This window comes from Typha latifolia, chromosome 1 (genome assembly GCF_019914945.1).
Source record: "Typha latifolia isolate L0001 chromosome 1, TyphaL0001v2, whole genome shotgun sequence".
NCBI lineage: Eukaryota > Viridiplantae > Streptophyta > Magnoliopsida > Poales > Typhaceae > Typha > Typha latifolia.
In genome coordinates this window covers 23,577,505-23,602,450 of record NC_133086.1, presented here as the reverse complement: position 1 = coordinate 23,602,450, position 24,946 = coordinate 23,577,505, and the positions used below count along the sequence as shown (strand labels likewise).

At 38.3% G+C, this 24,946-nt stretch overlaps 5 protein-coding genes and 1 long non-coding RNA gene across 6 annotated transcripts; 2 read left to right on the top strand and 4 right to left on the bottom strand.

Annotated features, from left to right (window-relative positions):
* Nucleotides 1-3,187: 3,187 nt before the first annotated feature.
* Nucleotides 3,188-4,144, bottom strand: LOC140792913 (zinc finger A20 and AN1 domain-containing stress-associated protein 11-like). The gene has a single exon (XM_073144149.1). It carries the CDS (start codon nucleotides 3,846-3,848, stop codon nucleotides 3,360-3,362), a length of 489 nt encoding a protein of 162 aa, XP_073000250.1. The 5' UTR covers nucleotides 3,849-4,144; the 3' UTR covers nucleotides 3,188-3,359.
* Nucleotides 4,145-8,487: 4,343 nt separating this feature from the next.
* LOC140789898 (uncharacterized) lies at nucleotides 8,488-14,180 on the bottom strand. Its single transcript, XM_073139798.1, has 2 exons — nucleotides 13,425-14,180; nucleotides 8,488-8,911 (listed from the first exon to the last, which is right to left on the bottom strand). Exon 1 carries the CDS (start codon nucleotides 14,029-14,031, stop codon nucleotides 13,453-13,455), a length of 579 nt encoding a protein of 192 aa, XP_072995899.1. The 5' UTR covers nucleotides 14,032-14,180; the 3' UTR covers nucleotides 8,488-8,911; nucleotides 13,425-13,452.
* Nucleotides 14,181-14,466: 286 nt separating this feature from the next.
* On the bottom strand, nucleotides 14,467-15,288 carry LOC140800854 (uncharacterized). Its single transcript, XR_012111321.1, has 3 exons — nucleotides 15,008-15,288; nucleotides 14,735-14,932; nucleotides 14,467-14,626 (listed from the first exon to the last, which is right to left on the bottom strand). It is a non-coding gene; the product is annotated as an uncharacterized lncRNA (long non-coding RNA).
* A 1,160-nt stretch (nucleotides 15,289-16,448) lies between these two features.
* LOC140800069 (chaperone protein dnaJ 6-like) lies at nucleotides 16,449-18,237 on the top strand. The gene is made up of 5 exons (XM_073154751.1): nucleotides 16,449-16,532; nucleotides 17,537-17,638; nucleotides 17,765-17,851; nucleotides 17,952-18,017; nucleotides 18,139-18,237. Exons 1-5 carry the CDS (start codon nucleotides 16,449-16,451, stop codon nucleotides 18,235-18,237), a joined length of 438 nt encoding a protein of 145 aa, XP_073010852.1.
* Nucleotides 18,238-19,549: 1,312 nt separating this feature from the next.
* On the top strand, nucleotides 19,550-22,770 carry LOC140795631 (serine/threonine-protein kinase Nek6). Its single transcript, XM_073148318.1, has 13 exons — nucleotides 19,550-19,901; nucleotides 19,980-20,046; nucleotides 20,113-20,178; nucleotides 20,263-20,309; nucleotides 20,379-20,424; nucleotides 20,504-20,584; nucleotides 20,670-20,712; nucleotides 20,777-20,826; nucleotides 21,066-21,147; nucleotides 21,252-21,301; nucleotides 21,383-21,456; nucleotides 21,587-21,638; nucleotides 21,717-22,770. Exons 1-13 carry the CDS (start codon nucleotides 19,765-19,767, stop codon nucleotides 22,650-22,652), a joined length of 1,731 nt encoding a protein of 576 aa, XP_073004419.1. The 5' UTR covers nucleotides 19,550-19,764; the 3' UTR covers nucleotides 22,653-22,770.
* A 100-nt stretch (nucleotides 22,771-22,870) lies between these two features.
* Nucleotides 22,871-23,818, bottom strand: LOC140795640 (uncharacterized). The gene has a single exon (XM_073148329.1). The coding sequence runs from the start codon at nucleotides 23,816-23,818 to the stop codon at nucleotides 23,030-23,032; it is 789 nt and encodes a 262-aa protein (XP_073004430.1). The 3' UTR covers nucleotides 22,871-23,029.
* Nucleotides 23,819-24,946: the final 1,128 nt, after the last annotated feature.

The following is a 24,946-nucleotide window of genomic DNA, read 5'->3' as shown; positions in this document are numbered from 1 at the left end:
TCCTTACGATAGACAATATAATTAGAAATCACGGTCTTCAGCAATATTATAAATAATATATTTACCTTTCCATTGTAAATTGGCTTACATGAGAGAACCGTTGAATCAAGCTATCAAATTGGGCCTAAAAATATACGTATGCCAACTAGTACAACGTGAAGGGTATCATAATCTATCCCTTTGATGCTCAATCTAGTTAAATATTAGTGGTGCAAAAAGGGATTAAAAGCCGTTCTTTACATTAATCTAATACTAAAAGAATTGGGAGATGGCAGGTGTAACTCCTTTTTCTTTCGACATAAAGAGCTTGACTTTGCTTACATTGATTGTTAAACTACTATTTAACACACAAGGTGTCACTTTCATTTACCACCTTTGTGAGTGGTTTTTAATTATTCCCACGATTTCTGGCTTGAATTGAGCGATCTTCTCTTATTTTATAGTAATATTTATTTAATTCTATTAGTAGTTTAGTTTATCATTCTTTACTTCTCTCTCTTGCCACTAGTTCCTGTCTTTCTCAAGCTGCAGTGTCTTGGTGCATTATGTGAGCTCTTGAGGTTTTAAACTGCTAAGTCATATATGTGAGCTTTTGAGGTTTAATCACGTATGGAAGTATAAGATATGAGATATGAATATTTCATGGTAACATCAAAAGGGCTTAAAAATTTAAGCTGGATTGGGTTACAAAAAAAAAAAAGAAACGGAGGGGTTTGTTTGGTCATGGGGGATTCGTAAATTGGGGTTCAATTCTCAAGTGGGTTCCAAGTTGCCTTCAGTTCCTAGGTGTGCTCAAAGGTTGGGAAGAATGAGGTGCTTCAAAGCAAAGTGAGGGAGACTCGGTCGGCCATCATGATTCAATTGACGATAGAAAGGGATTTCAATATTCTTCTTTGATAATATAAAAGGAAACATGTAGATCAAAAGATATATGCATAGAATGATTAGGAGCTTCCTGTTGTGCTTTTGGTCAGAGAACATAAATATTAATTTCGAGAATGTAGCTTGGTGAAGGCATTTAGCAAATAGCAACCAAGTCTTCTCATGGATTACAAGCTTAGCATTGATAAAAGATTTTATTTTATTTTATTTTGGTGAGAAGGTTGAGAAGAGAAATATTTTGCAGGCTGCAACGAATGACTGGTTACCTCCAGCCAATCATGAACTGCCACGTAAACATGTTTAAGGAAGATTTTCTTGCTGTGGGAGCTTCAGCGATATTGGGCTTAAGCCCGGCCTGCTTGTTAAGCCTGACCGGTCAAATTATTGGCCCATAAGTGCCAATTTTCGCCCATAAGTGGAGCCCATTTTGACCCGTAGTTGCAAATAGATGTATCAAACCACATTTTCTAACCCTATCCGAAGGTTGTTCTCCACTGAAGACTTTCTTTCCGGTTCAATAACTATACGCATTACAATCATAAACGTTATAATCTTCAGTTTCAACCCTAGAGGAGATGGTAAAAGACTTATTATGCTACTCGCCAATAAACATTATATATAAGTCGAGCCCAATATGAACTGAAAATATCAACCCCAGCTAGCCACAAGTGAAAGATCTGTAGTGAGGATTTACTGTAGGCTGATTGTGCCGATTAATTTGGGGCTACTATTAAATGAATATCAACGCATCAATTATACATATATAATAACTCTCCTTGCATTAGAAGATAACATAAGAAAACTATAAGACTTATGGGTATGACACAATTTTTTTACTCTAGCTAGCCTTGGCACATAGCTTTCCTATTGTTTTGGCCCTCTCCCTACTTTTTGAGGGTCCTCCCTAGCCATTGCCATTGCCATTGCCATTGCCATTGCCATTGTCGTCTCGCTCCCGCTCCCCTCCTCTCTCCTTCCTATCTTGTTGTCTCGTCTTGCTTGACTCTCGTATCCTTGTAAAAGTGGATTTGGACAGTGGGGGTGTGAGAGTGAGGGTCGGGATTGGGGGTTGGGGGTGGAAGCTCACCGACCTCCCACTTGTCCTGTTGCGCTTGTTGGCATATGTTACATACGGGTGGCAAGTTGGCATTGGGCCATGGCGTGGGGAGCTGGGCTTTTTTATTGCCTTCTTTTTTTGGTTCTAAGCCGGCATATCGTCGAATCTCTAGCCCGGGGGTATGGTGTCGATCTTCCTCTCTCCTCTAGTTCTCTAGTAGAGGTGGATGCTTATGGAGCGTCTTATTTTCTATTTCTATTTTTGTAAGGTTGTATGTCGTCACAATGTGATGAAGCCGTAGACATTCTATTCCAGTGAATCTTTCAAGGCTGTGCTTCGTGTCGTCTTTTGTTTGTGTCCACGACTTAATATTTATTATTATAATAATGTTATTCACTATTATACTTAAATAAGAGACTTTTGTTATAAAAAAAAAGGGTCCTTATCCTACTCTCTCTCTCTCTCTCTCTCTCTCTTTCTCTCTTTTATTTATCAGATTGTCTTCGAATTAAATGAAACTCCTACGGGCTTTCCGTTGGAACACAAAAATGGGCATGCTTTACGCAATCAATGCTCTCGTTAGCTCATCCAATCGCACATCTAGTAAATATCAAATCAGTAACCACTGCTCATAGCCTAGAGATGGAGCCAGAATTGTCAAATAGGAATGATTGGCTAAAAAGGTTTCACTTCCAATTCTAAACCTGAGACCCAAAAGTAGCCACCCCTAATATTACCATGATTTGATCCAACAACCACTTACGCTCAAAACCAGTCCGCACACGTGGTACTACTCAATGTTAAACGTGGCAGTGTCGCCTTGTCGGCGATAAGTCTATATGAAGATGAACGGAAAAAAATATATATACTTACTGGTTCTTTATCAAAGTAGGTGTGCAGCCAGCCCAATCTTCGTACGTAGACAGATGACTACCAAACTAAACTTGTCTACCTTTCTATTTAAATTCAGTTCACCTGTAATAGTGCCACATGGACGTTCTCTTCAAAAAAAGAAAAAAAAAAAGCATAAAACTTGCATAATAGACAAAGTCTAATAAATCTCTATTTAATTAGTATGAGATTTTTCTTTTAATTGTGTTTTGTTTCAAAGTCAGATTCTTCTAGGCGTGTCCACGTGGAACAAATGTCACCTATACTGTTAAGAATATTTAGAAGGAAATTTCCTATTTAGGTGCTTGGTTTGGAAAACACACTTAAGATGGATTAAAGATTCGAAATATCCGAAGCTATTTAAACATGAGTGAAATTTTATAAATATCACATTCACACCCATCGACATTCCACAACAACAACACCGAGTAGGGAAATAAAAAAAGGAAAAGGAGAATAAAATTAAAACTACTTCCCTTTTTTTTCTTTTTCGTTTTAAAAAAAAAAAAAACTTCCGTAGAAGATCAAATCACATCCTAACAATCTTGGCGGCCCGCACGACGGGATTCTCCCGCGTGATCGCCTCCCTCGCCGCCGCCTTGTAGTCGAAGCTGCACACGTGTCGGTCGGAGTACCGGTGCTCCCCGCAGAACAGCTCCCCGCACCGGCACCGGAACCCGGTCAACCCCACCCTCTTCCGGCAGCTGTAGCACCGATTCACCCGGCTCGGCGGCGCCGGCGCCTCCGCGGCCGACGTCACTGCTTCCTTTGCCGCGGCAACCGGCGGCCGATCCGGGGTGGATCTCGTCTTCTGACAGAAGGAAAGAGGGGAGGAGGAGGAGGAGGAGGAGGAGGAGGAGGAGGATAGCGAAGACGCCGCCGCAGCAGAGGACTGGAAGCAACTCTGACACATGTTATTAGTGGCGGGGTTGCCGTAGAAGCCGCAGTTGTTGACGCAGAGGGTTAGGGTTTCGGAGAGTTGGAGCTCCGTCTCCTCCTTCTTGTCTCGCTGAGCCATCTCGAATCGAATTCTGTTGCTAATTTAGGTGTAGGATTGGGTTTCGGAGGTAATTGGGGGAAAGAGGAGTCTCGTGGAGAGCAAAGGGGAAGGGGAATGGAGGAGGCCTTTTAAAAGATGCGAGAGAGAAGAGAGGAGAGGGAGGAGTCGGTCGCGGTGATTGAGAAAATTTGGCAGCCACGGAACGCGTAATGGCGACATTGGTTGGAATTTAATTCCCCAAATGGGCTTGGAGAATTTTTACGATTTACGGGATGGACATTGCTTCAATAGTAAGCCATCACTTTGAGGCTCTTACCTATTTACATTTTTTTGTAAATAAAATATATATTACAAAACATTTAATAAACTACTTTTATATCTTCTCATATTCAATCCCCATATTTCATACTGAAATATATCTTATTTCACTTTAAATTTTAATTATTATTTTTTTTTAACTTTAACCAAAAAAATTTTCAAAAGATATTAAGATCATTTCATATATTTATATATATATATATAGTAGTTAATAATTAATAATAATTATACAAGATAAATTTCTTATAATTTAACTTTTGTCACTTGGGGATCGGAAAACATTTAGGAGTATGGAGCACGTTAGAATGGACCCCTAACTTTTTTTTTTCTTTTTTTTTTCTCTCTCTCTTCTTTTCCTTACTGCTTACTATTCACGAGATGATATGTATTTTGACGAATATTATCAGATCAGACGCCGACCAAAGACGAGGGACCCACTTTATTACGCCGACTATGATATCTTAGTTTGGACCCACTCGTGACTGCCGACTACGGCTGGTACACTTTACTCGCGTTTGATTCCGCGTGCACTAGGTCAGGCCCCACCAACAAGAGCAGATCGGCTGAAGCATAGAGTGCACCAATTTACTACGAGTTGGATACTTGGCAGCCTTCTGAGTGATTTATTAGTATTTTCACTAGCCATCGCATTTTAAGTATGCGCAAACTCTTATCCGAATCCAATCGCTGGTATTATTATATTCGGCAAACGCCATCAAGCGAGGGGGGGTAATATCGTAATTTTGCATATACCGGAGCTGCCCTTTGCATATTAGCCGCCTAGTCTGACCCGAGATGCGATCACTTATCCTCTCACGGGAGCGATGAGAGCGTGTCGCCCTCCGAGCTGACGTGGGGTCATACGTCTGCGTGTCACCTGCGTGGAATCGTCGCGGTCCGCGTCCCAGCTGGCACTGGGCATTCCCCCCCCCCCGTGCCATCTCTTTGCCGTTCGCCCGTTCCTCTTCCTCCTATTAAAACACCACATGCCTCTTCCAACCAATTAGTGCCAGCCACGTAGACTCTCTCTATCTCTCTCTCTTCCTTTGTGTGAGTGTGTGTGTATATATATATTGGTTAGTTTATGCTATGTCATATTGCACAAGAAGTAGATGATCCAGCTTTACTTTCGTTGTTAATTTATTGAATAAATATATCGGTAGTTTATAATAAGATTATTACTGCATGTATAAAGCGAAGAGGCGCTTCCACGGTACGTAGGACGTCACGGTTTGGACAACGCGGCAGTATCTTTATCAGAACGTTACCAGCGAAAAGTTGTACCTTCTAGAAAATACTATTCATCATTACATTATTTCTAGACAGTCGTATTGTTTAATATATCACACCCCACCAACCTTACCCGTAGTTCGTGACTGTTAGTAAAATAATGACATTAGAGATATAATAAATAATTAATACCTTTAGCAAAGTAAAAAATTCAAAAAATAAAAATAAAAATAGAGTGCACAATTAAATAAAGTTTTTAAATAAAAAGATCAGACTAATAATTAATCGGTGAAGGAAGCAATAGGAGAGGATACAGTAGAAAGTGTTAATTCTCAGTTTAATGAATATCTAACAGTTAAGATCTTTAAGGGTATAATACGAATGAAAGTTCAGTAGTTAATTTTTTTTAGATATATAATCTTGCACATTATTTTTTGACAATTATATTATCTTAATATTTTATCAAGTAAAAATCATATATATATATATATTATTAACTGAGAGTAATATATATATATATATATCAAAATAAGGATATTTATGTTTTTTATAATTAACTTAATGAAAATGTAATTATATTTTATCTTTTTAATTATTTAATATTAAATGATATCCCCTATAATTAAAGTATAATTATATTTAAGGAATAAATCTTAATAGAAGAAAAAAAATGTGCAGAGCGTTTCTTTGGTAAAACTAATTATTTATCAATCAGTTTGATGAAGATTTAATGGTTAAGATCTTCAAGGGTATAATAAAAAAATTAGAAATTGCATCCAAGGATTTGTCTTATATTATAAACTAATTGCATCCAAGGGTATATTATAAACTAATATTGCATCCAAGGGTATATTATAAACTAATATACTCTTTTTGTTATATAACTTGGTTTTAAAATCGGTACCAAATATAAAAAACGGCTATTTCGTTGAATTAAAATTATAATTTTTAAAATTGCATCCAAGGATTTGTCTTAACATGAACTCTGTCCATACCCACAGCGCCCGCGCACTCATCGCTTCCTAAGTCCTGACCACCCCCCTTAATCTTAAAATCCTTATACAATCCCTCACTCTTATGAAACACTTTATCGAGAACCCCTCACACCATGCACTGCCATCGCTTGGTCGCCATTGCATCCCAACAAACACGAGCGAGTTGGGCTTCCCAAGCATGCAATCTGGGTAGTCGGGACGGCTAGGAATGCTGGAGAGCGCTTGTGTACTTCCATGCCTCACACCGGAAGACAGAGGAGAGGGAGAGGAGGAGCAGCAACGACGGGGAGGTAGGCACGGGTCTCCACGAAATTAATGTCTTTTCCTGTTGGGCCAAAATAATATAAAGGGCATTTTTCTTATTTCTCAATCCGATATGAATGCCACTTATGATGCTATGGCCAGCAATAAGATAGATAGGTAGATATGTAAACCTGGTATAGTTCGGACTTGGGAGTGTAGATGTAATTGAATCTTTAATTGTATCAATCATGTCGTGCTGCATCCACAGCTGTCAGAACGTTTGCACTCTCCATCTTCGGTTTCCAAAAGTGATTAGACATTCAAAGGTGAAAAATTGAAGGTGAAGGCACACCTACACGGTTCCGTAAGGCCCGGCTTGGATATGGTTTAATCGTAACTTTAAATCAGTTTAATAAGCACTAAAATGATTTTGTATAATTTATTTTAAAATAAGTTATTTAAACTCATACTTCTGTTTCATCTCTTTATTCATTGAGTACTTTAATTATGTGATAAAAATATTTTTAAAAATTATTAGTTTTTATATCACATCAAGTGTGATCATAACACCACTACAACTACAGTTTCCGAGACTGATTTAAGCCACCTTAGCCATACTTTTTTATTTTAAAATTCAATTCCTGGTTCTCGCGAAGTCTCTTTCTTGGGCCATACCCATTTTTTTTTCTTCCTGTTCTAGTTCTCGTGGAGAGACTGTCGTTGCTACAGCTGATAAAAATCGTTGTTCTGAATGTTTTGCCTCCGTTTGCTCCTGAAATAAGAGTTAACATTTTCTAAAATAAGTCTTCTTATATTAGTATAATAACTAAATAATCACTTAAATTTATACTGGTATAATAGTTTCTACTTCACTCTCCTCTCACTTCATACACTCCAATTATTTTAATTTAATAAATAACAAAATTATTGTTTTAAGTAGGAGACGAAATAACTCTGGCGTCGGAAGGGAGAACGGAGATTCACTCTTCTCTGTCATTAGCGTTTTTATTGGCAAAAGCTCATTTTATAGTCAATTTTTTTTATGGTATCTGAAAGGGATTGGACATCTGGAAAAGAGATGCTATTTTGTGTAGACAGAAGGGAATCAAATGTCTTGACAAGACAACACTTAATAACATGTCAATTTTTTTTATAAATAATTCTCTCATCTCCAAAGCTAATAGTGACTCAACCGAGATAATAACCCCACAATAACTAGCCCGCAGAGCAGGGTTCGAGAAAAGCTTTTTCTTTAGTGCAAGTACCAAGATAATGCCGGAATATTGAGGTAGTGCAGGAAAGAATATAATAGTATAGATTTTTTATGTATATAGTTTACATTTTTATTAATAAAAAATAATTGCAAGTACAAATTTATTAAATCTTCCTACTTTTTTTAATCTAATTAAAAAATATTTTAATTAGCCGATATAAAACATCACTAATTCCTAATACAATTTTACTCTTCACTATTAATTTAATACCAACTTTATGTCACATTAAACACAATTATTACTCCTTATCTAATATACCACTAAATATTAGAATAATTAATAATTCTATTATTTACCTTATTTCTAAAGTAAAACTGTGTCTTAAGTTTAAAAATAAGGATACCAAACCAAGTTTAGTAATCATATCATATCCAAATGCCACCTAAGAAAGCTTTTTTTTTTTTCCTAAAGGAGAAGATAAGATAAGCAATGACCTGCCATTATACATGTTTCTTACCCTTTTTCTTTTTGTGATAAAAGCCAAAACGCATCATTTGTACATGTTATAGACCAACTAGTATGAGCTTAACAACACATGCCACAAAAAGAAGAGCTGCGCATATAATATATCTAGAGACATAATCATTTTAACAAAACTTTTGACGAAACGACAGATTATTCCATTCCACACTAAGCATGTTACATGTTAACACAATTCATAAAAAAAAACTATTGTTTTTGTACGAAAAGAGTCGGAGATCGGAGTAAGAAATGACCATAACCCAACTCAAACTTGGGTAATCTGATTAGTAGTACCACAATAGCAACCCAATTGGTTGTTTTATTGCAACTGATATATCATGTATTTCTACATAGGCCCACTATTCCACTAAGCAAGAAATAATTTAGGACCTGACAAAACAGGGTGTGTGTTTTTATTGGCCTCCAGCGGCCAGTTTAACGAAAAAGTAATGGGTGATTTCATATTTCAATTTGCAGGCAATACCTTTGCATGTCGTCACCTAGAAGTCTCGGGAGAAGCTTTATCCTCTCTGAGAAGCTTTGTTTTAGGAAACATCGCCTATTAACCATTAGTGTCGAAGATGGGTGAGCAATAAACAATACTGTGTAAGCAAAGTAGAGCAACATTCTGTGTAAATTGTAATACTACAATCTTTTAAGTAAGTGCCCAAAACCTAGACTTTGCATAAACCATACACAAGCAAAAAATCACTTCGATATTTCTCATGTACAATTATTATTTACCTGCTTCTCAAGAGGGGAAAAGAAATGACCACTCGCAGAACTTGCTAGCTCGATAGGCGATCATTCTTTCTTGCTCAAGTTAAAGAAAGAAACAGTTTGTGCAATACAATTAAAATCATGTAACTCAGAACTGAACTTAGTGAGAGAGTAAGCATGATGATCAAGTCTCCCTATTCAGGGAACCATCAATTCTCTAAGCATTAAGCCATTAATATTCTCCAAAACCATCAAAACATCATTGTGCCAACCTTATGTAAGTCTGCTACTTCACATTTTTCATCTAAGGGATTGGCTTGTTTAATAATATTTGTAATATAGAATGCACATTACACAATCACAATTGACTCGCTTTCGCCAGAACAGATAACTTGCTCCAAGATCATCTATACATGGACTTGATGAAGATAAACAGTGGTTTATGGAGAAATCAAAGTACAGCCATTAAATGATTCAGTTTTCCTTTAATGAAGCATCCGGTTGAGAGGATGGAGTAAAGCATAAGGCAAATGGAATTATGTCGCACTTTCTCAAAGACAGACTCCTAAGTGAGATAAGGAGACCCCGGACAAGAGGGGTGAACAGGTGGAATGAGGGTCAAGAGCTACTGAACACTGAACAACATATCATCTGTCAAGGCATACTCAACAGCTTTCTATCAAAATAGAACAAATACATACCCTTCACAGCCTTTGGTTAAAAAAAAACTACTATCTGCTTGAATTTATTTTCAGGTAAATTAACTATCATAAGATTGGAGAAAGTAGATGAACCAACGATATATGGAAGTTGCTTGTCAAAAGGAGTAACTAGCGAATACTTGCAGCTATTATTACTATTAGTTTAAACTTTTTAGGACAAAACTGAACAAGAAATTCATAAATCACAAAGCATAGCTTGTTTCAACATCATACTAAGCTAGATGTCGAGATAAATTGTAACACACAAGCATCTCTTTCAAGTAATACTATAGAGATGATCATCAGGCAGGCCGGGCCAAGCTTTCTGAGCCAATTATACTTAAATATTTGTACACGGTCCGACCCACCAATCACTCGAGTTGGGCAGGTTTTTGGACCATGCTAGAATATTCTAGCTCGTTATACCGCTCCCTAGCCCATTAGAGACTGGGATTGGGTTGGGTATAATGGATCTAACATAATTGGTTAAATGTAAAAAATATTATATTTTATTAGACCGAGTTTAATGAGGCTTATATGAAGACATTTTAGTTATCTTTCATAAGAACATATTTATATATTAATATATTAATATATAGTTTATTAAATATTCAACGTGGGACTAAAAAATTTATAGAAATATGCATGCATTATAGGGTCGAGCTATAGATGAGAATAGTGAGTCGGACTTCTGGGTCGGGCTTATCCCATGCCGCTCACTACTATCTCGAGCTCGGGCTGGGCGAGCGAAGGCTTAGCTCATATTGCCCACTACCATCTTGGACTCGGGCTAGGCTTAGCCCAATTAAAACCGGGCGGGTTCGGGCCGAATTTGGGCGGGTCGGGCCTAATGATCATCTCTATAATACTATCAAAGACAGTAAAATATTAAACCCAGAGTTACATAGACGAGGAGAAATATAGTCCATACTGATGGGAGAAAATGAACGTTCTCCACAAAATGCTAATAATAACAAGCACAAGCAATATCATTTGCATTTTACATTAGATCTCAGTGTAAGTTTCAATTGTTTAAGTTCTTTATTTTAGTATACTGAAAGACAATTCCAAATTGCGGTCGGTCACCCCACAACATAGCGCATAGGCGAGCACTAAGACAGTTTAGTATTTTTAATATATAAATAATTATATAATCTAATATATATTATATGTAAATTTTATTAGACTTAATCAAATTAATTCACACTGCTCAGATTAAATTTAACTATTATAGTAAAATGATTCACACTACAGTCTTTTAAAATCAGACTAGAAAGTAATGAGCCATTACAAAATCCAAACCCTACCAAACTCCTTCCAAGGTGGAGTTATTTTTTTCCATCCACATGCGTCTCCAAAGCCAAAGAGACATGTTAGAGACACAAAAATCATGGATTGCAGTATCAGTCGATACCAAGAGTCCAAGACATATCAGCCAATATGATCAAAATTGGCAATAGCAGATTATGATCATGAATCAAGACATAGCATCAGAGAGAGAAAACTTCTCTCTTTCTCTCCTGAGCCATCCAACGTAGATCCGACCTCAGTCGACATCTGGTGAGCTCCTTTGACGAAGATCTGGCTATCACAACCTCCGACAAAACTAGAGTATGTATTTTTTTTCTTTCTTAACTCTTTTTATCTGATTCCTCCACTCCCTTTCTCTTTCTCTATCCTCTCCTCTATTTCTTTCATCTGTTCTCTTCCTCTCTCTCTCACACACTCTATTACACGACAGTAGAGAGTGAGACAGGAATATTTGACAAAAAAAAAACCCACTTTAATCATAAGTACATGAAATAGTTTGAGACGTTTTGAACTACAAGGAGCAAAATAATTTTAGGCATATGTAAAAGGTGGTAAAATGTATTTAACTCATTATTTCATTTGACAGAGTGAGTGGAAGAGATGCAGAGAGAGTAGTACTTTTTTTTAAAATTTTATATGAAAGTCATTTATATTTGTCTATAATTAATTTCTAAAATTTTATTTTTTCTATTTTAAAAAAATAAAATTTTAAAGTAATTACCTATCATTTTTTCAGTGGTCATTTCCAATCCCAATTCTAATATTTTGAACTTTGCGTGAAATGAAACATCACCATGAGATTGCCTACTATGACGATATTGCGCTTCTCCCAGTCTCTTATTCATTTCTCGCCTCCACGCAAATCTCTGCTATTTCTTCCATCATATCTTTTCTTCCTTTCTCTCCCAAACCCCACCAAATCCGAACAAATTATACTAGGTAGTGGTGTATTAGATGAAGAGAGATAAGGAGAGAGACTAGGAGAAAGAGGAGAGAGAGACTAGGAGAAAGAGAGGAGAGAGAGCAAGCGAAACCATTGATGATCGTCGTCTAGTTGTCAATCACCACCATTCATCATTCACAAGAAAGAGAGAGTTGCCACTGCCATTTGATCGAAAAAGACATGATTTATAGTTAGGGATCTGCATGAAGCTTCAGGGATTTGTAAGACTATGAAACTTCATGTTTTTTTCCAAAATCCTTAACTAAACCCGATCAACTATACTCGATCCTCACCACTTTTTGGGCCGCATCCACATCGGTGGCCCGAAAAAAACCTACCTATGTAGCCGATCCACTGGTGGAATGCATAAGGCCTATGCATGGACCGCCTCGCCAAGACAGCCACCAAAACGTCTTTTAATACCTTGCGTTGTTCTAAAAAGCCATAAGGGAGCTAAATGAATCTTCACTCATTGTTTATAAATTCACAGTTCTTGAAATCATAGGGGTTCAGACCATAGAGTGAGCAACACACCATGAAAAGAACAATCAATTTGAAAATCAATAGAACTCCAATTTGTTGAGCAAAAACTGAGAACCTGAGAGCGATAACTTGCTATTACAGAATGAAATCTCCTATAAAGAAGAAATGAGCACAAGGAACATGGATTGAAGATTTAGTTAATCTCGATTTAGATTGCCAAAGCGGATGGCTCAATATAGTTGATCTGGCATGATATATATCGTTTTTTCAAACGACCAATGGCTATCCGAAATCCGATACTTAGAATCTTGAGAAGGAAACATCTTTCTATATGTTATATTTTTCAACATAATCATTTCAACTAATTTATTCACAAAAGGTAAAGCATGTTATTATTCACATTTCATATCCTTATATCTTTCAATATTTCTTTCAAAATTTTCTTGTAACTACTGTAGAACATACCGCAGATGTAAAACCCTAACAAGCGCTCCAAATTAATCCCAACAAAGAATGCTCAAAATTGTGAAGTATTATTGAGGACCAGTTCGTCCTACTAATCATCATGATATCCATATGATGATCCTAAAGGTAAGCAGCAAAGTTGATTCACATAAACATCGTGAATATAACTAGCAATCGAACATGGCAAATCCAAGATCTTAGATGCCTAATTCTTCAATTCCAATCAGTTCGCCCTGATCCAAATCAGAGCGACCATACAGACAGCAGATCAAGAAATCGTTGCCTCACAAGAGTATCAATAGTCAACACAGTTATTCCAAACGATCAGGCATTAAAACAGAATACAACGCACAGAATAAGAAGAGCGAGAGAGAGAGAGAGAGAGAGAGAGAGAGAGAGAGAGAGAGAGAGAGAGAGAGAGAGAGAGAGAGAGAGAGAGAGACCCTAACCTCGGATCGAGAGGCCATAGGATGACATTTAACAAGAAACATTTGCGGTGGCCTTTGAGGCCTCGGCCTCGATGTAGCCGCAGATCCGCTCGACGACCTCCCTCCCCTTTGCGCTATTCTGTAAGAACCTCTCGGCACACCGCTGCTCCACCTTCTCCGCCACGGCGGCAAGCGCCGAGAGCGGCTTGCATCTAATACTCGTCTCCTGTCGGAACACGGTCCACTCCTCCGGCCGCTCCGGGTGGGGGCGATAACTCGACCGCTCCTCCACCTCGATGATGCCACGTAGGCTGGCGTTGACGGCGACGATGTCCATATGGCGTCTCGAGGCGTCGACGTTGGAGGACTCGACGCAGTGGCAGACGACGGCGTCCTGGCCGAGGATCCGACGGAGGAGGAAGGGGAGGGGAGGTGAGCGGACGGTGATGGATCGGGTCGTTTGGAGGAGGCCTGTGGAGGGTTCGAGGCGGCGGGAGAGTGTGTGGACGTCGACGATGTGGGAGAGGACGGTGGCCGTCTCCGGATCCGTGAACTTGCGCCACGCGGCTGTGGTCACGCGATCCCAGGGGTGGCGGTACACGTGCTCTTGGGTGTACGCGCGGACCATCGGGGATTGTGGAAGAGAGAAGGTTTTAGGGTTTGGGAGAGCAAGTAATGTCGAAGACGACTGACTAGACGAGAGAGAGGGCAAGAGATGGAGGTAGGAGTTGAATATATTAGTAGGGGCCGTGCAGCGGAGAGGAAGGCAGCGGTACTTGAACCGGGGGTTACTGAAAGCGAAGGATCCATATATAAAATTATACTTGGGGCGGTGTAAGAATGCCTCTTGCTAATTCGTGCGGCCCAAACAAGTGGACTGGGCCTTCGGCTGTGCCTAATATATTTATATGTAATAAATCCTAAATTAAACAATGATTAATGACAGATTAACATCTTTATTTGACTTCCTTACAAGTAGAACAATTAGAAATGGTCTGAAAACACGTGCAGACCACATAGTTGAAGTATTCTATGCTAAGTAGTTACCATATTATTGTGCTGTTGAGGACGTCATTGTCTTAGAGAAAAAATAGAAGGTGAGTTGTATAACGAAACAATACCTCAGAGTCCCTCGATCCTAGCAAGCTTCTGTCATTTATATTAGCTGAACCAATCAATGCTATACGATCATCAACAATCATCAACTTGCTGTGCACATATATCTGGAGACATAATCCGTCAGTTAGCAAAAGATGGTGACATGGTAATATGGCATACCATGGTATATCAGAAAAGAGAAAAAGAAAAAAAAAAACTGAAATGGGCTTCACCTGATTGGTGACCAAAGGACCTCCATCATAAAGTCTACCATATGTTCGAAGACCATGGAAGGAGATATAATCATGTGCTTTAGGGCCCATTATTTCATAAAGCTTCTGTAGTATCGAATTTGGCCCTCTACAGATGGTTCGGTATTGCCAATGCATTATTGCTCTCACAGATGCAGCACCACCATCATCAATGCCTCCCTGCAGTAAAGGACGATTGAGTAAACAGCTACCTGGATACATGGTGCACCATGCAATACTGATAAAGCATACTACCTGAAACCCAGGTAAAAGGGGTATGACTATAATAACCCTGAAACACTTCTTCTCTTTTTCTGCTCTCATTATACGCCTGTAGAGTGAGTCTAATACACGGTTCTTTATTGTGTCATCCCCTGAAAGACCTGATATAAAAAATTGATTCTGCAAAGTATGCAAGTGAGAAAGCAGCTGCTAATATATGTAAAGTAGACTTGTTACTTCCAATCATTAGTTAAACAATTTACGAATAGTAAGGTGCAAATATATTTGTCAATATATAGAAAGCATTAAAATATGGCAAGATTCACATCATATGACAAGAGGATTACTGTAGAAAATTCATTAGTCTGACAGTTAACTCATACAGCTCTCTATCACTATCTTATGTGCAAGACTGCCTTATGACATTTCCATCTCAATATTTCGTGCCTGACCCATCTTAGACAAATGATATATTTCCCCAAGTAACACATGAAAACATAGAGAATGAATCACAAGTATATAGGACATATGAGATCTTGAAATTTTGATAACCATGGAAAGTTCTCAAGGTTAAATATACTGAAATAATAAAATTGAGGCACCATCAGTGTGTGTGTGTGTGTGTGTGTGCAAACATGTCTTCTTTTTTCTTTTTCTTTTTTGCAAGCTTAATAACTTTAGCTTCTGTTTAAGTGGAGGAAATGGTTTGTCACTCCTGCCCATAAAAGAATGGACTAATAGGGGCAGTTATCAAATTCATGAAATAACAAGAGGATTTCTTGTTCTCGTCTCAGAATCATGGCGCAGACTAATTACTAATATAATTTGTTGGCAAATACTTCTTTACCACTTTATAACTTTCGATCTTATTATGTTCGGACGATTTGTTGACACTAGTATCACTTACATAGTTACATCACAAGAATCGAATTCAAGGATTTTAATACTTCATTAAATGACTACTTAGTCATTAAAGATTGTATTCATGGTTACATATAAACTTTTAAGAGATGTATTAGAAAATCTCAATTATATTCTCAGTTTACTAATGGGCATTATTAGCGGAACGTGTACGATTGAATCTGATTAAATGTTTTGACAATAGTTTCTGTCAAAATAAAAAATTAAAAAAATTGTTGATAATAGAAACAAAAATAAGGCCTAATTAATATATAGGTTAGACGGCAAATTAAGCCCAAACTCATTTAGAGGTCTCAGATAAAGATAATAAATCTTCACCCCAATTACTGTCACTGAGTTTTATCTGCATGAAATCAAAGAAGTTTTCTTTGCTATGCTATAAAAGGTGTACTAATAAATATGTTCATCCAATGTGTGCGTATATATGTATATATATAAAAGAAGGCGGGAGATTGCGATCTCTATCCTCGAATACAAAACCCAAATCCTCCCTCTCCTCTCTATGACTCTATCTTTATCCATCTCCTCCTCTGCTCGCATCTTCTCTATGGGGATGGGGAGGAAGAGTGAAACTAGCGCTTCGGAAGAGGACGAGAACCAAACTCAAGATAGGGGACGCAGCAAAGAATCCAACAATGTGAAGAAGTGAGTGTATGAGGTGATTGAGAATAGATTTCTATATATCTCCATGATCCTCCCCTTCTGTTAGCTTGGCAGATCGTTTCTTGATCTCTCCGACGTTTCCTCGAATGAATTGATCTCTGATACGTTTCTTTTTCTTCTGGCAATTGTGTATTTTTCAATGCCATGTATCAAGGGGTCATTTTTAGTGGATGGTCGAGTGATTCTATTGCAAGACGCCAAGCGTTGTGCCTGAGCTTGCAGAAGGGAGACAAAGAGTTGACAAGTAGATGTGCCATTTTATCATGGATTAGAATGACAAGAAACTATGCCTTCTGAGAGATGTTTGAGTTGAAATCTTTTACAGCGGTTAAAAAGCTTACATCCGCTTCCGTTAGGGGTGAATTGGTTGATAACAACTGAGATGTTATAGTTAATAATGTACGTTTGGTGATTGGCTGCACTAGAACAATGGAATGGGAAGGTCTTGACAACATTTTAGAGTTCATCAATGCAGTGAAAAGCGACCAAATGTTATATCTGGCCATATCAAATATAATCGGTCAGGATGATTTTAAGAAATTGACCAATATAAGATGATACTAAACTGATTTTTTTTTTTTTTACTGAAAAGGATTCGATCCTCTGTTTGCTGTTAGCTTTCTTTTGACAGTGTGTGAGATGATACTTTTCTCACATTTTGTATAGTGTTGATAGCTTTTTTGTCTAATTTTGGTGATGGCAATGTATAGATGTTTACTGTTCACCATACTGGTAGATACAAATAAGGATTGGATTCTTTTTCTTCTTTAGAGAAAGCATACATTGTTTGATGCTTACCGTGTAATATGCTATTGCAAAGGTTCTAATTAACCAGAAAAGCAATAGTTAATTTGCTACTTTGCTTCTATCTGAACAAGGGTGCGTTTGGTGCTTATTATTATTACCTTTTGATTATGGTAGAATTTGAACTTTCTGGAAAGGTTTTCTGCAAAGCACATTCACTTAGATTTCTTGTAGATTCTTGGTGTGAAGAGGTCAGCTTCATGGCAGGATATAAAGGAGGAATACTACAAGTTGGCCTTGTGCTTACCAATTGCTTACATCCAGATAAAGTTCCTGGTGATGAGGCGCACTGCTATCCATGATTTTTCTTATTCTGAAAATTATTGTCCATGGTTTCAAAGTTCTGTTATCATGCTTGAATTGTTCTCACTTATTTAACTGACTGGTTACATTCTTGTACAGGAATGCAAAGAAAAGTTTCAGCTTTTGCAGAATGTGATGTCAATTCTCAGTGATGAGGAAAAATTGGAAATTTTTATGATCAAACTGGTTATGTATATGATGTTGTAAGTCACTGTTTAATCTTATTATCAAGATTTGTTCAACAATATTCCTGTCTTCCTATTGAAGTATATTCCATCTTGATTAGGCCCTCTCTGGTGAATCTATTAGAAATCTGCAAGAGATATTCAGATCAATGTTCAGAAAGGTACAGGTCAGTTACTCTGATATAATAACTCAGAACTTAGGCATTATCGTGTGTTCTCCATTTGGCTACTCCTAGTCGCTAGTGATATAATTTTAGGCGAATGAGTTACTATTATCCAATTATGCAGCTTATTGACATAATTATTCAACATGCCAGACTTTTATGTTCTATGCTATGTTCTGATCCAAATGTGGATTCTCATCGATTCAAGGAAACTATTCGATAAAGCGAGAACAAAAGGTACGCTCTGTTGTGTTATACTCATGACCTTGCATTTCTAACATCGTTACTTCTCAACATGTAAGTTTCGGAGAGAAAAAAGATCATGTACTGTATTATTTTTCAAACAAACAATCAAATGGTAGCGCACTGATACCTTTCTAATCTGGGAATCATACACTCTCGTTAATTGCTTCAAAATATTCGATGGTGTTCTAATAATCTAACGTTCTATACTTTGCTGGGAAGACTAATCAGATTTGCTTTTGATTTCTCTTTCTTGTAGGAGAATTTAAGAAGACTGACTTAAAGCATAGGAGACATGGTCAAAACAAGTTTCCATGACAAAAGCACCTTCTGATCCTCTTGTGAAACAGGGAAAGTGGGTTTTCTAGTAAAAGCATTTGCAGTCACTAGGTTACTATTACCTGTATGAACATACCATCTCTCATCTCTCGGAGATCAAAGAAGTGTCCAATAACAGATCAAAGAATTTCAGAACGGATGACAAAGACTTAACATGCTGAGGTACAAAAAGGCGAAAAACCTAGTTATCCACCTCCATGGTTCTTAGATAACACTCCTTATCCAAGTACAAATTCAGCACTTCAGTGATGACAGTGTCTAAGCTAAGATGCAGTTTTATTTGTTTCCTTTTATAGTTCATATTAGTTTTTAGTTCTCTGCCAACTCTTGAGAATAGTGTTTCTCTGATGGTTGTTTGAATCTTACTGTTAGATGTCAGGTTTAACAATTTTCTGCCATCTTATTTTGCTACCTTTGCTTCAAAAACTTGCCAGTGGATTAAATTTAGCAAAGAAACTTTTTTTTTTTTACTTCGTCCAAATTCTCCTCATTTGACAGCAACCAGGCAACCATAGCAATTGCCAATCTACCTGCCAGTTTATCCAAATTTCGACAAAAATTTCAAATTGTAAAACTGTTAGCTTGATGGGAAACCAATTAGAGCTGTGTCTTATCTGCTCGAGTCCAGATTAGACCACAAATCGATCCAAACTATTTCGCACCAATTACTTTTAACACCTTATCCATTCATGAAATTAGAACACCCTTTTCAGCTCAACCCCCCCTCCACCAGCAAAGAACAGCGAACCCCCACCGCTCGGGTTAAATCCCCCGATCCTGACCGTCCATCAACTTCCTCAACTCCGAATCATTCTGATCCAACGGGCACCAACTCCACATCGAGCAATGATTCCCTCCTCCCACGTTCACATCGCAAGCAACCTCTCTCTCTCTCTCGCCCCCGCCCCCCTTTTCCTTTTCCATTTAAATACTCGCTCCAAAATTTAAAACTTAAAACAAAGAAAGGAACCAAAGGCAGCAGAGAAGGAAGAGATATAAAGCCCGGTTCCTCTCCATGCCTCGTCGCTTCCATCTCAAGCCATTATTATTGTCACCACTTGAGAGCTCTCCCTCTCTTTCCTCATCCCTCTCGCGTGATACCCTGCGTTCTGATGTACCCGCGGTGAGTCTCATTTAATTCAGCTTCTCTCCTCTTCTTCCTTATTAAATGGTGCGGAGAGGCGTTGGATCGAAGGGGAGGATGGAGTGGGGAGGAGAAGAAGAGAAGTACGAGATCGTGGAGCAAATCGGGAGAGGAGCCTTCGGAGCCGCCTTTCTCGTGATCCACAAGACCGAGCGGAAGAGGTGAGCCGTCCGTCTCTCGGGATTCTTCTCGCTTTAGCCGTCGGATTGGTACACGATCACGATTTCCCCCTCTTTTAGGTATGTCTTGAAGAGGATACGATTGGCGAAGCAGACCGAGAAATTCCAACGCACAGCTTATCAGGAGGTTGGTAACATCTTAACCGTCGAATTCTTACTAATCTTTTCGGTAATTGATGGGTTTGTGCAATAGATGGCTCTGATGGCGACTTTGAGCAATCCATACATCGTGGAGTACAAGGACGGTTGGGTAGACCAGGTGCTTAATTAACACCTTTTGGGTTACTTGATTTTATGTTAATACTCCGTTGTTAAATTAACTTAATTTATCTCCATTTTCCAGGGGAATTCTGTGTGCATTGTGACAAGTTTCTGCGATGGTGGAGACATGTATGTCTTCCTTGATCGCAGCTTATATCCTTCTATTACTTTCTCTCATTCTCACGTAAAGTAATGCAGGGCGGAGAAGATAAAGAAGGCCAGAGGAGTACTATTCTCCGAGGGAGTAAGAAAATAAGCATATTTGTGCAACAATTAGAAGAGTTCAAGAATCGATGCGATTAAATCTATATCTTGTGTTACAGAGGGTGTGCAAATGGCTAACGCAGTTACTTCTGGCAGTTGATTACCTGCACACCAACCGTGTGATACACCGCGATCTTAAGGTATAATAACCAGCTAGCTATAAGGAACAGTTCAGGTGGAAGATTTAAATTTTGCTCATCAATATTTTTTTGTGTTTCTTTTCAGTGCTCGAATATATTCTTGACGAAGGATGATGACATCCGGCTTGGTAAGAAGTAAACTAGAAGAAGAGATTGATTGGAAGAAAAGAACTAATAGTAGCTGTGTCACAGGTGACTTTGGACTCGCAAAATTGCTCAATACGGAGGATCTTACTTCTTCGGTATATTTCTTTCATCTTACTCGTCACAGGTTCAGTAAGTTGATGAAAGAAGGTCATAATATAGTTGATAAATAGAACCTGAATCTTCTTTACATATTATCGTGCAGTTCACCAAAATTGATATTAGTATATCATACATCATTTGAAAGTAGAATTTGCCAACAAAACCAGCATAATTCATACTATCGAATGCAGAAGAAATACTCAACTCAGCCGTGTTATCTCCATTAATTCTGTAGGTCGTCGGAACTCCCAACTACATGTGCCCTGAGATACTTGCAGATCTACCTTATGGCTACAAATCAGATATCTGGTCGCTAGGTAAAATTTCTGAATCCATGTTTTGTTGGTGAGAATATCGATATACCTGGATCTGATAAACAATCTGAATTTATAACTTCATCTTCTTTCTTATAACGTACCAGGTTGCTGTATGTTTGAGATTGTAGCACATCGTGCTGCATTCAGAGCTCCGGTAAGTGCATAGGAGATGCCCACTAATGCCTGTGGAATAAGTAAAACTATCTATCTTACGAATATGAACATCTTTGAACAGGACATGGCAGGACTGGTTAACAAAGTAAACAGGTCTTCAATATCTCCGATGCCCACTATATACTCATCAGCATTGTAAATATCCTCGCCCAGATAGATCATTTGCTAATCTAATTATTGCATCTATATTATATGCACCCTTTGACACACATAAGTTTTTATGTTGATATCATTCAGATATTTATATACAGTTTATGAATGACAGGAAGCAATTGATCAAATGTATGCTGAGAAAAAATCCAGAACGCAGACCGACTGTAAGTCTCAAAGACTCGTTTCCAGAATAATCAGATGCTGCCAAACTTTACTCATTTATATGGCCTCCTATATGTCAGGCTTCAGACCTGTTAAGGCAACACTGTTTGCAACCTTACCTTGCTGAATACTGCAATCCCTCTTCTCTCTACCTTCCTATAAGATCTACCAACAATTTACAAGAGAAACAAACATTAAGGCAAAGCTCTGGCCAAAAGCGAGCAGGTAAAACTACGAGATGCAGTGAAAATGGCGGAGATGCAAGAAAACAGTCGGAACATGTTGAAGAAAAAGAAAAGACTGTCAAGAAGTCATCGGATGATTCAATTAATAAAATTCCTGATATGGACTCTGCTGACAACTTAAACAATGGTGACATCAAGAGAGTTAATCCCAGAAATTCACAGAGATCCAGGAATGCAAATATTGAGAAAACAGAACAGCAGTATAATGGATGTCCATTCTTTCAAACCACGGAAGAGCAATCAATATCCGAAGACAACCAACACATTAGTGGTAATATTGTTAGTGTGCTTATAGCACAAGGACAAACTGGAGAACTGCAGAAAGATCTAAGCAGCGTATTGCCAGTGAAAGTGGTTCCAATTGACACCATAGTTGCAAAGCTAGATTACACAGCAGTACCATGTAAACCATCGGTTAACAGCGGTGAGGAAGCTGGCCAACAAAGAACAAAATTTGAGCAAGATGAGGTAGGAGGGGTTCCAGAAGAAGTATCATCAATCAGCACACTAACTCTTGTGCATGGAGATGGCACACATGTAGAGTGGGATGGTTTGAACATTGTGCAACAGAGAGCTGATGCCCTGGAATCTCTCCTTGAACTTTGCGCAAAGCTGCTGGAACAAGAGAGACTTGAAGAACTTGCTGGTGTTTTAAGACCATTTGGTGAAGAAGCTGTATCCTCTAGAGAAACAGCAATCTGGTTGACAAAGAGCCTCATGTCCGAACCCAAATTTGGAAAGGCCCCCCAAATTAATAAGTGGAGTAGATGATTCTTCTCTAAGTCTGAGACGGTAAGACTATATTTACATTTGTAATGATGAGGATATGTTGTTTTGCCACGGGTGTTGCGATATTTAAATTTGCCAATAAAAAGGTGGTTTTAATTGAGTCGTGAAGCAAATAACTTACAACATTTGGCATAAAGAATACCAGGAGAATTTAACTTCAAACCACGCAGGTCACCATGGAAATAGTGAAATAAAAATAGTGGCACAATCAAAACTCATTTATATTACCTACTTTAACAATACAAAATAGAATCATTTGAGTTTGACATGATTCCTTATTATTGCGAGCAATCCATCAACTGTGAACATAACCGTGGCAAAGAGGATTACCCAATTAAGACCCTCCCCAGCTATCTCATTCATCTCAACCACACCGTAGCCAAAGACCCAGCAGAGATGCCCACAATGCAGCACAAGGTGAGCACGCGAGTCCTCAAGAACAATGTATTCAGACTCTTCGAGACCTGGAGAGTGAGGGTCAAAATCTGGAGCCTTCCCTGCTCCTCCATCTTCCTGAAGAAAGTAATCGGCTTGAGCGTCCGCCGCATCAAGAATGCCACCGAGAAGGGAAACGCAAAGGCGACAAGCCCCTGGAGGGAGACCTCATCGGAGGGCTTGACGGCGTAAATTATCCAAGCCCCGAGACCGAGGTGGGCGACGCCCAAGAGCGCGAGGGCAGAGCTGAGATCATAAATTGACTTTCGCAATTTGTCGAGCACTTGGCGGGTCTCTTCAGCAAGGGCGGAGACGTCGCGCTCCACCGTAGGGCCAACGATTTCTTGGTGGCGGAGCTCGTCAGGGGCTTCTGGTTGCTTACTGGCATCCTTGCTCTCCGGAGCGGTGGAGGAGAAATCTCTAGTAACCAAGTTGGGATTTTGGCATCTGGGTTCGTGAAGAAATCGAGAAACAAGACTTGGGCTTCTAAGGTTTGGGGTTGTGGATGTCGGTGATTGATGGATTAGAGATCGGAACTGGAATCTGGAGAACGCGGCATTAGACGAGAAGGGGTAGAGATTGGAGCGGATGGAGATGGGATTTGTGGGTTTCGGATTGGAGAGAGCTGCGAGGTGGGGTGTGGATTGGAAGAAAGTTGGCTTTAATGTAAGAAATCTAGTAGGGTTTACTCTGCGACAGAGAAAGGAGGCCATAGCTAAAAGCTTTGCAGTTGCCTCGGATTGGGGAAAGGAGACGGAGATCAAATTAGAAAACTATCCGTAGATTTGTGTAAGCTCGTACTGCATGAGATTGTTTATATGCAAAATTTCGCCCATCGTTTTTGTTCTTAGTTTTATTAGCCAATAGTTTGGGTCTAGTGATTAGCGACGACGAAAACGGAAAACCCCCGTGTCTCAAGGACTTCTCTGCAGACATACCAAATCTAATTAAACTAATTGATATTTTTATCATTAAAATCTAGGTGATAAAAATCATATTTAAAATTTGGATTTTTTTTTTCTCATTTATAATTTAAGAAAAGTTCTCATTTGTTTATATGCTCCTCTAAACTAAATAATTTACATGTATACTCATCCAACCGTATACATAAATATTTATTTGATTAGTTTTCAAGTTAAATTTCAATAATTTAATATAAAAAATATATAAATTCATCCTTAACCAAGAGAAATTTATAAAAGCTAGAATAAGACTATTTTATCTTTTTATGTCCAGAAGTATCTGTGCAAAAAATAAACAATTTAAAATATAGAAGTACAAATTTTTTTTGAAGGGTATATATAAATAAATAAATAAATAAGAGGTTTTTGAAGAGTATGTATGCAAATAAAAAATAAAGACTTCTCGCTCTACAAAGTTTAGAAATGGGCCTTAGGGTTCCTAACATCATATATTAAGTGGGCTAGTCTGATTAAACTGGGCCATATGGCCCAAATGCTGACCTACGGGGTGCAATCACAGTTCACAACACCGATGGATAATTAATGAAAGGAAAGGAAGAGAGATGGTGATTAATTAGAATAATTTAATGAAAAGGAAATGTAACTGCTCAATAATAAGTAATAACAAATTATGGGTTCCTTTATTCCATGCAGAAGTCCATAAACCAAAATTAAATCCAAGCAAATCGAGAAAGAAAGAAAGAAAGAAAGGAAGGAAGAACGAGACTAGTGATAAATGTATATCGAGTCTTTCAAAACACAATAAGAAGAAAATCTATTCCATTTAAAACTCCCACGTTCCTCCTCTTCTTCTTCTTCCTCTTCTTCTTCTTTCCTTTTCCTTCTCCTTCTCTGAGGCTTACTGCAAGTAATAGGCAA

Bases quoted from the DNA above. Each gene is read 5' to 3' on its own strand.
- LOC140795631 (XM_073148318.1), top strand. From the start codon at position 19,765: ATGGTGCGGAGAGGCGTTGGATCGAAGGGGAGGATGGAGTGGGGAGGA. The intron at 20,310-20,378 runs GTATGTCTTCCT...AAAGTAATGCAG, and splicing joins TTCTGCGATGGTGGAGACAT to GGCGGAGAAGATAAAGAAGG. The intron at 21,457-21,586 runs GTAAATATCCTC...TATGAATGACAG, and splicing joins ACTATATACTCATCAGCATT to GAAGCAATTGATCAAATGTA.
- LOC140800069 (XM_073154751.1), top strand. From the start codon at position 16,449: ATGGGGAGGAAGAGTGAAACTAGCGCTTCGGAAGAGGACGAGAACCAA. The intron at 16,533-17,536 runs GTGAAGAAGTGA...GATTTCTTGTAG, and splicing joins GCAGCAAAGAATCCAACAAT to ATTCTTGGTGTGAAGAGGTC. The intron at 18,018-18,138 runs GTCAGTTACTCT...CCAATTATGCAG, and splicing joins CAATGTTCAGAAAGGTACAG to CTTATTGACATAATTATTCA.
- LOC140789898 (XM_073139798.1), bottom strand. From the start codon at position 14,031: ATGGTCCGCGCGTACACCCAAGAGCACGTGTACCGCCACCCCTGGGAT.
- LOC140792913 (XM_073144149.1), bottom strand. From the start codon at position 3,848: ATGGCTCAGCGAGACAAGAAGGAGGAGACGGAGCTCCAACTCTCCGAA.
- LOC140795640 (XM_073148329.1), bottom strand. From the start codon at position 23,818: ATGGCCTCCTTTCTCTGTCGCAGAGTAAACCCTACTAGATTTCTTACA.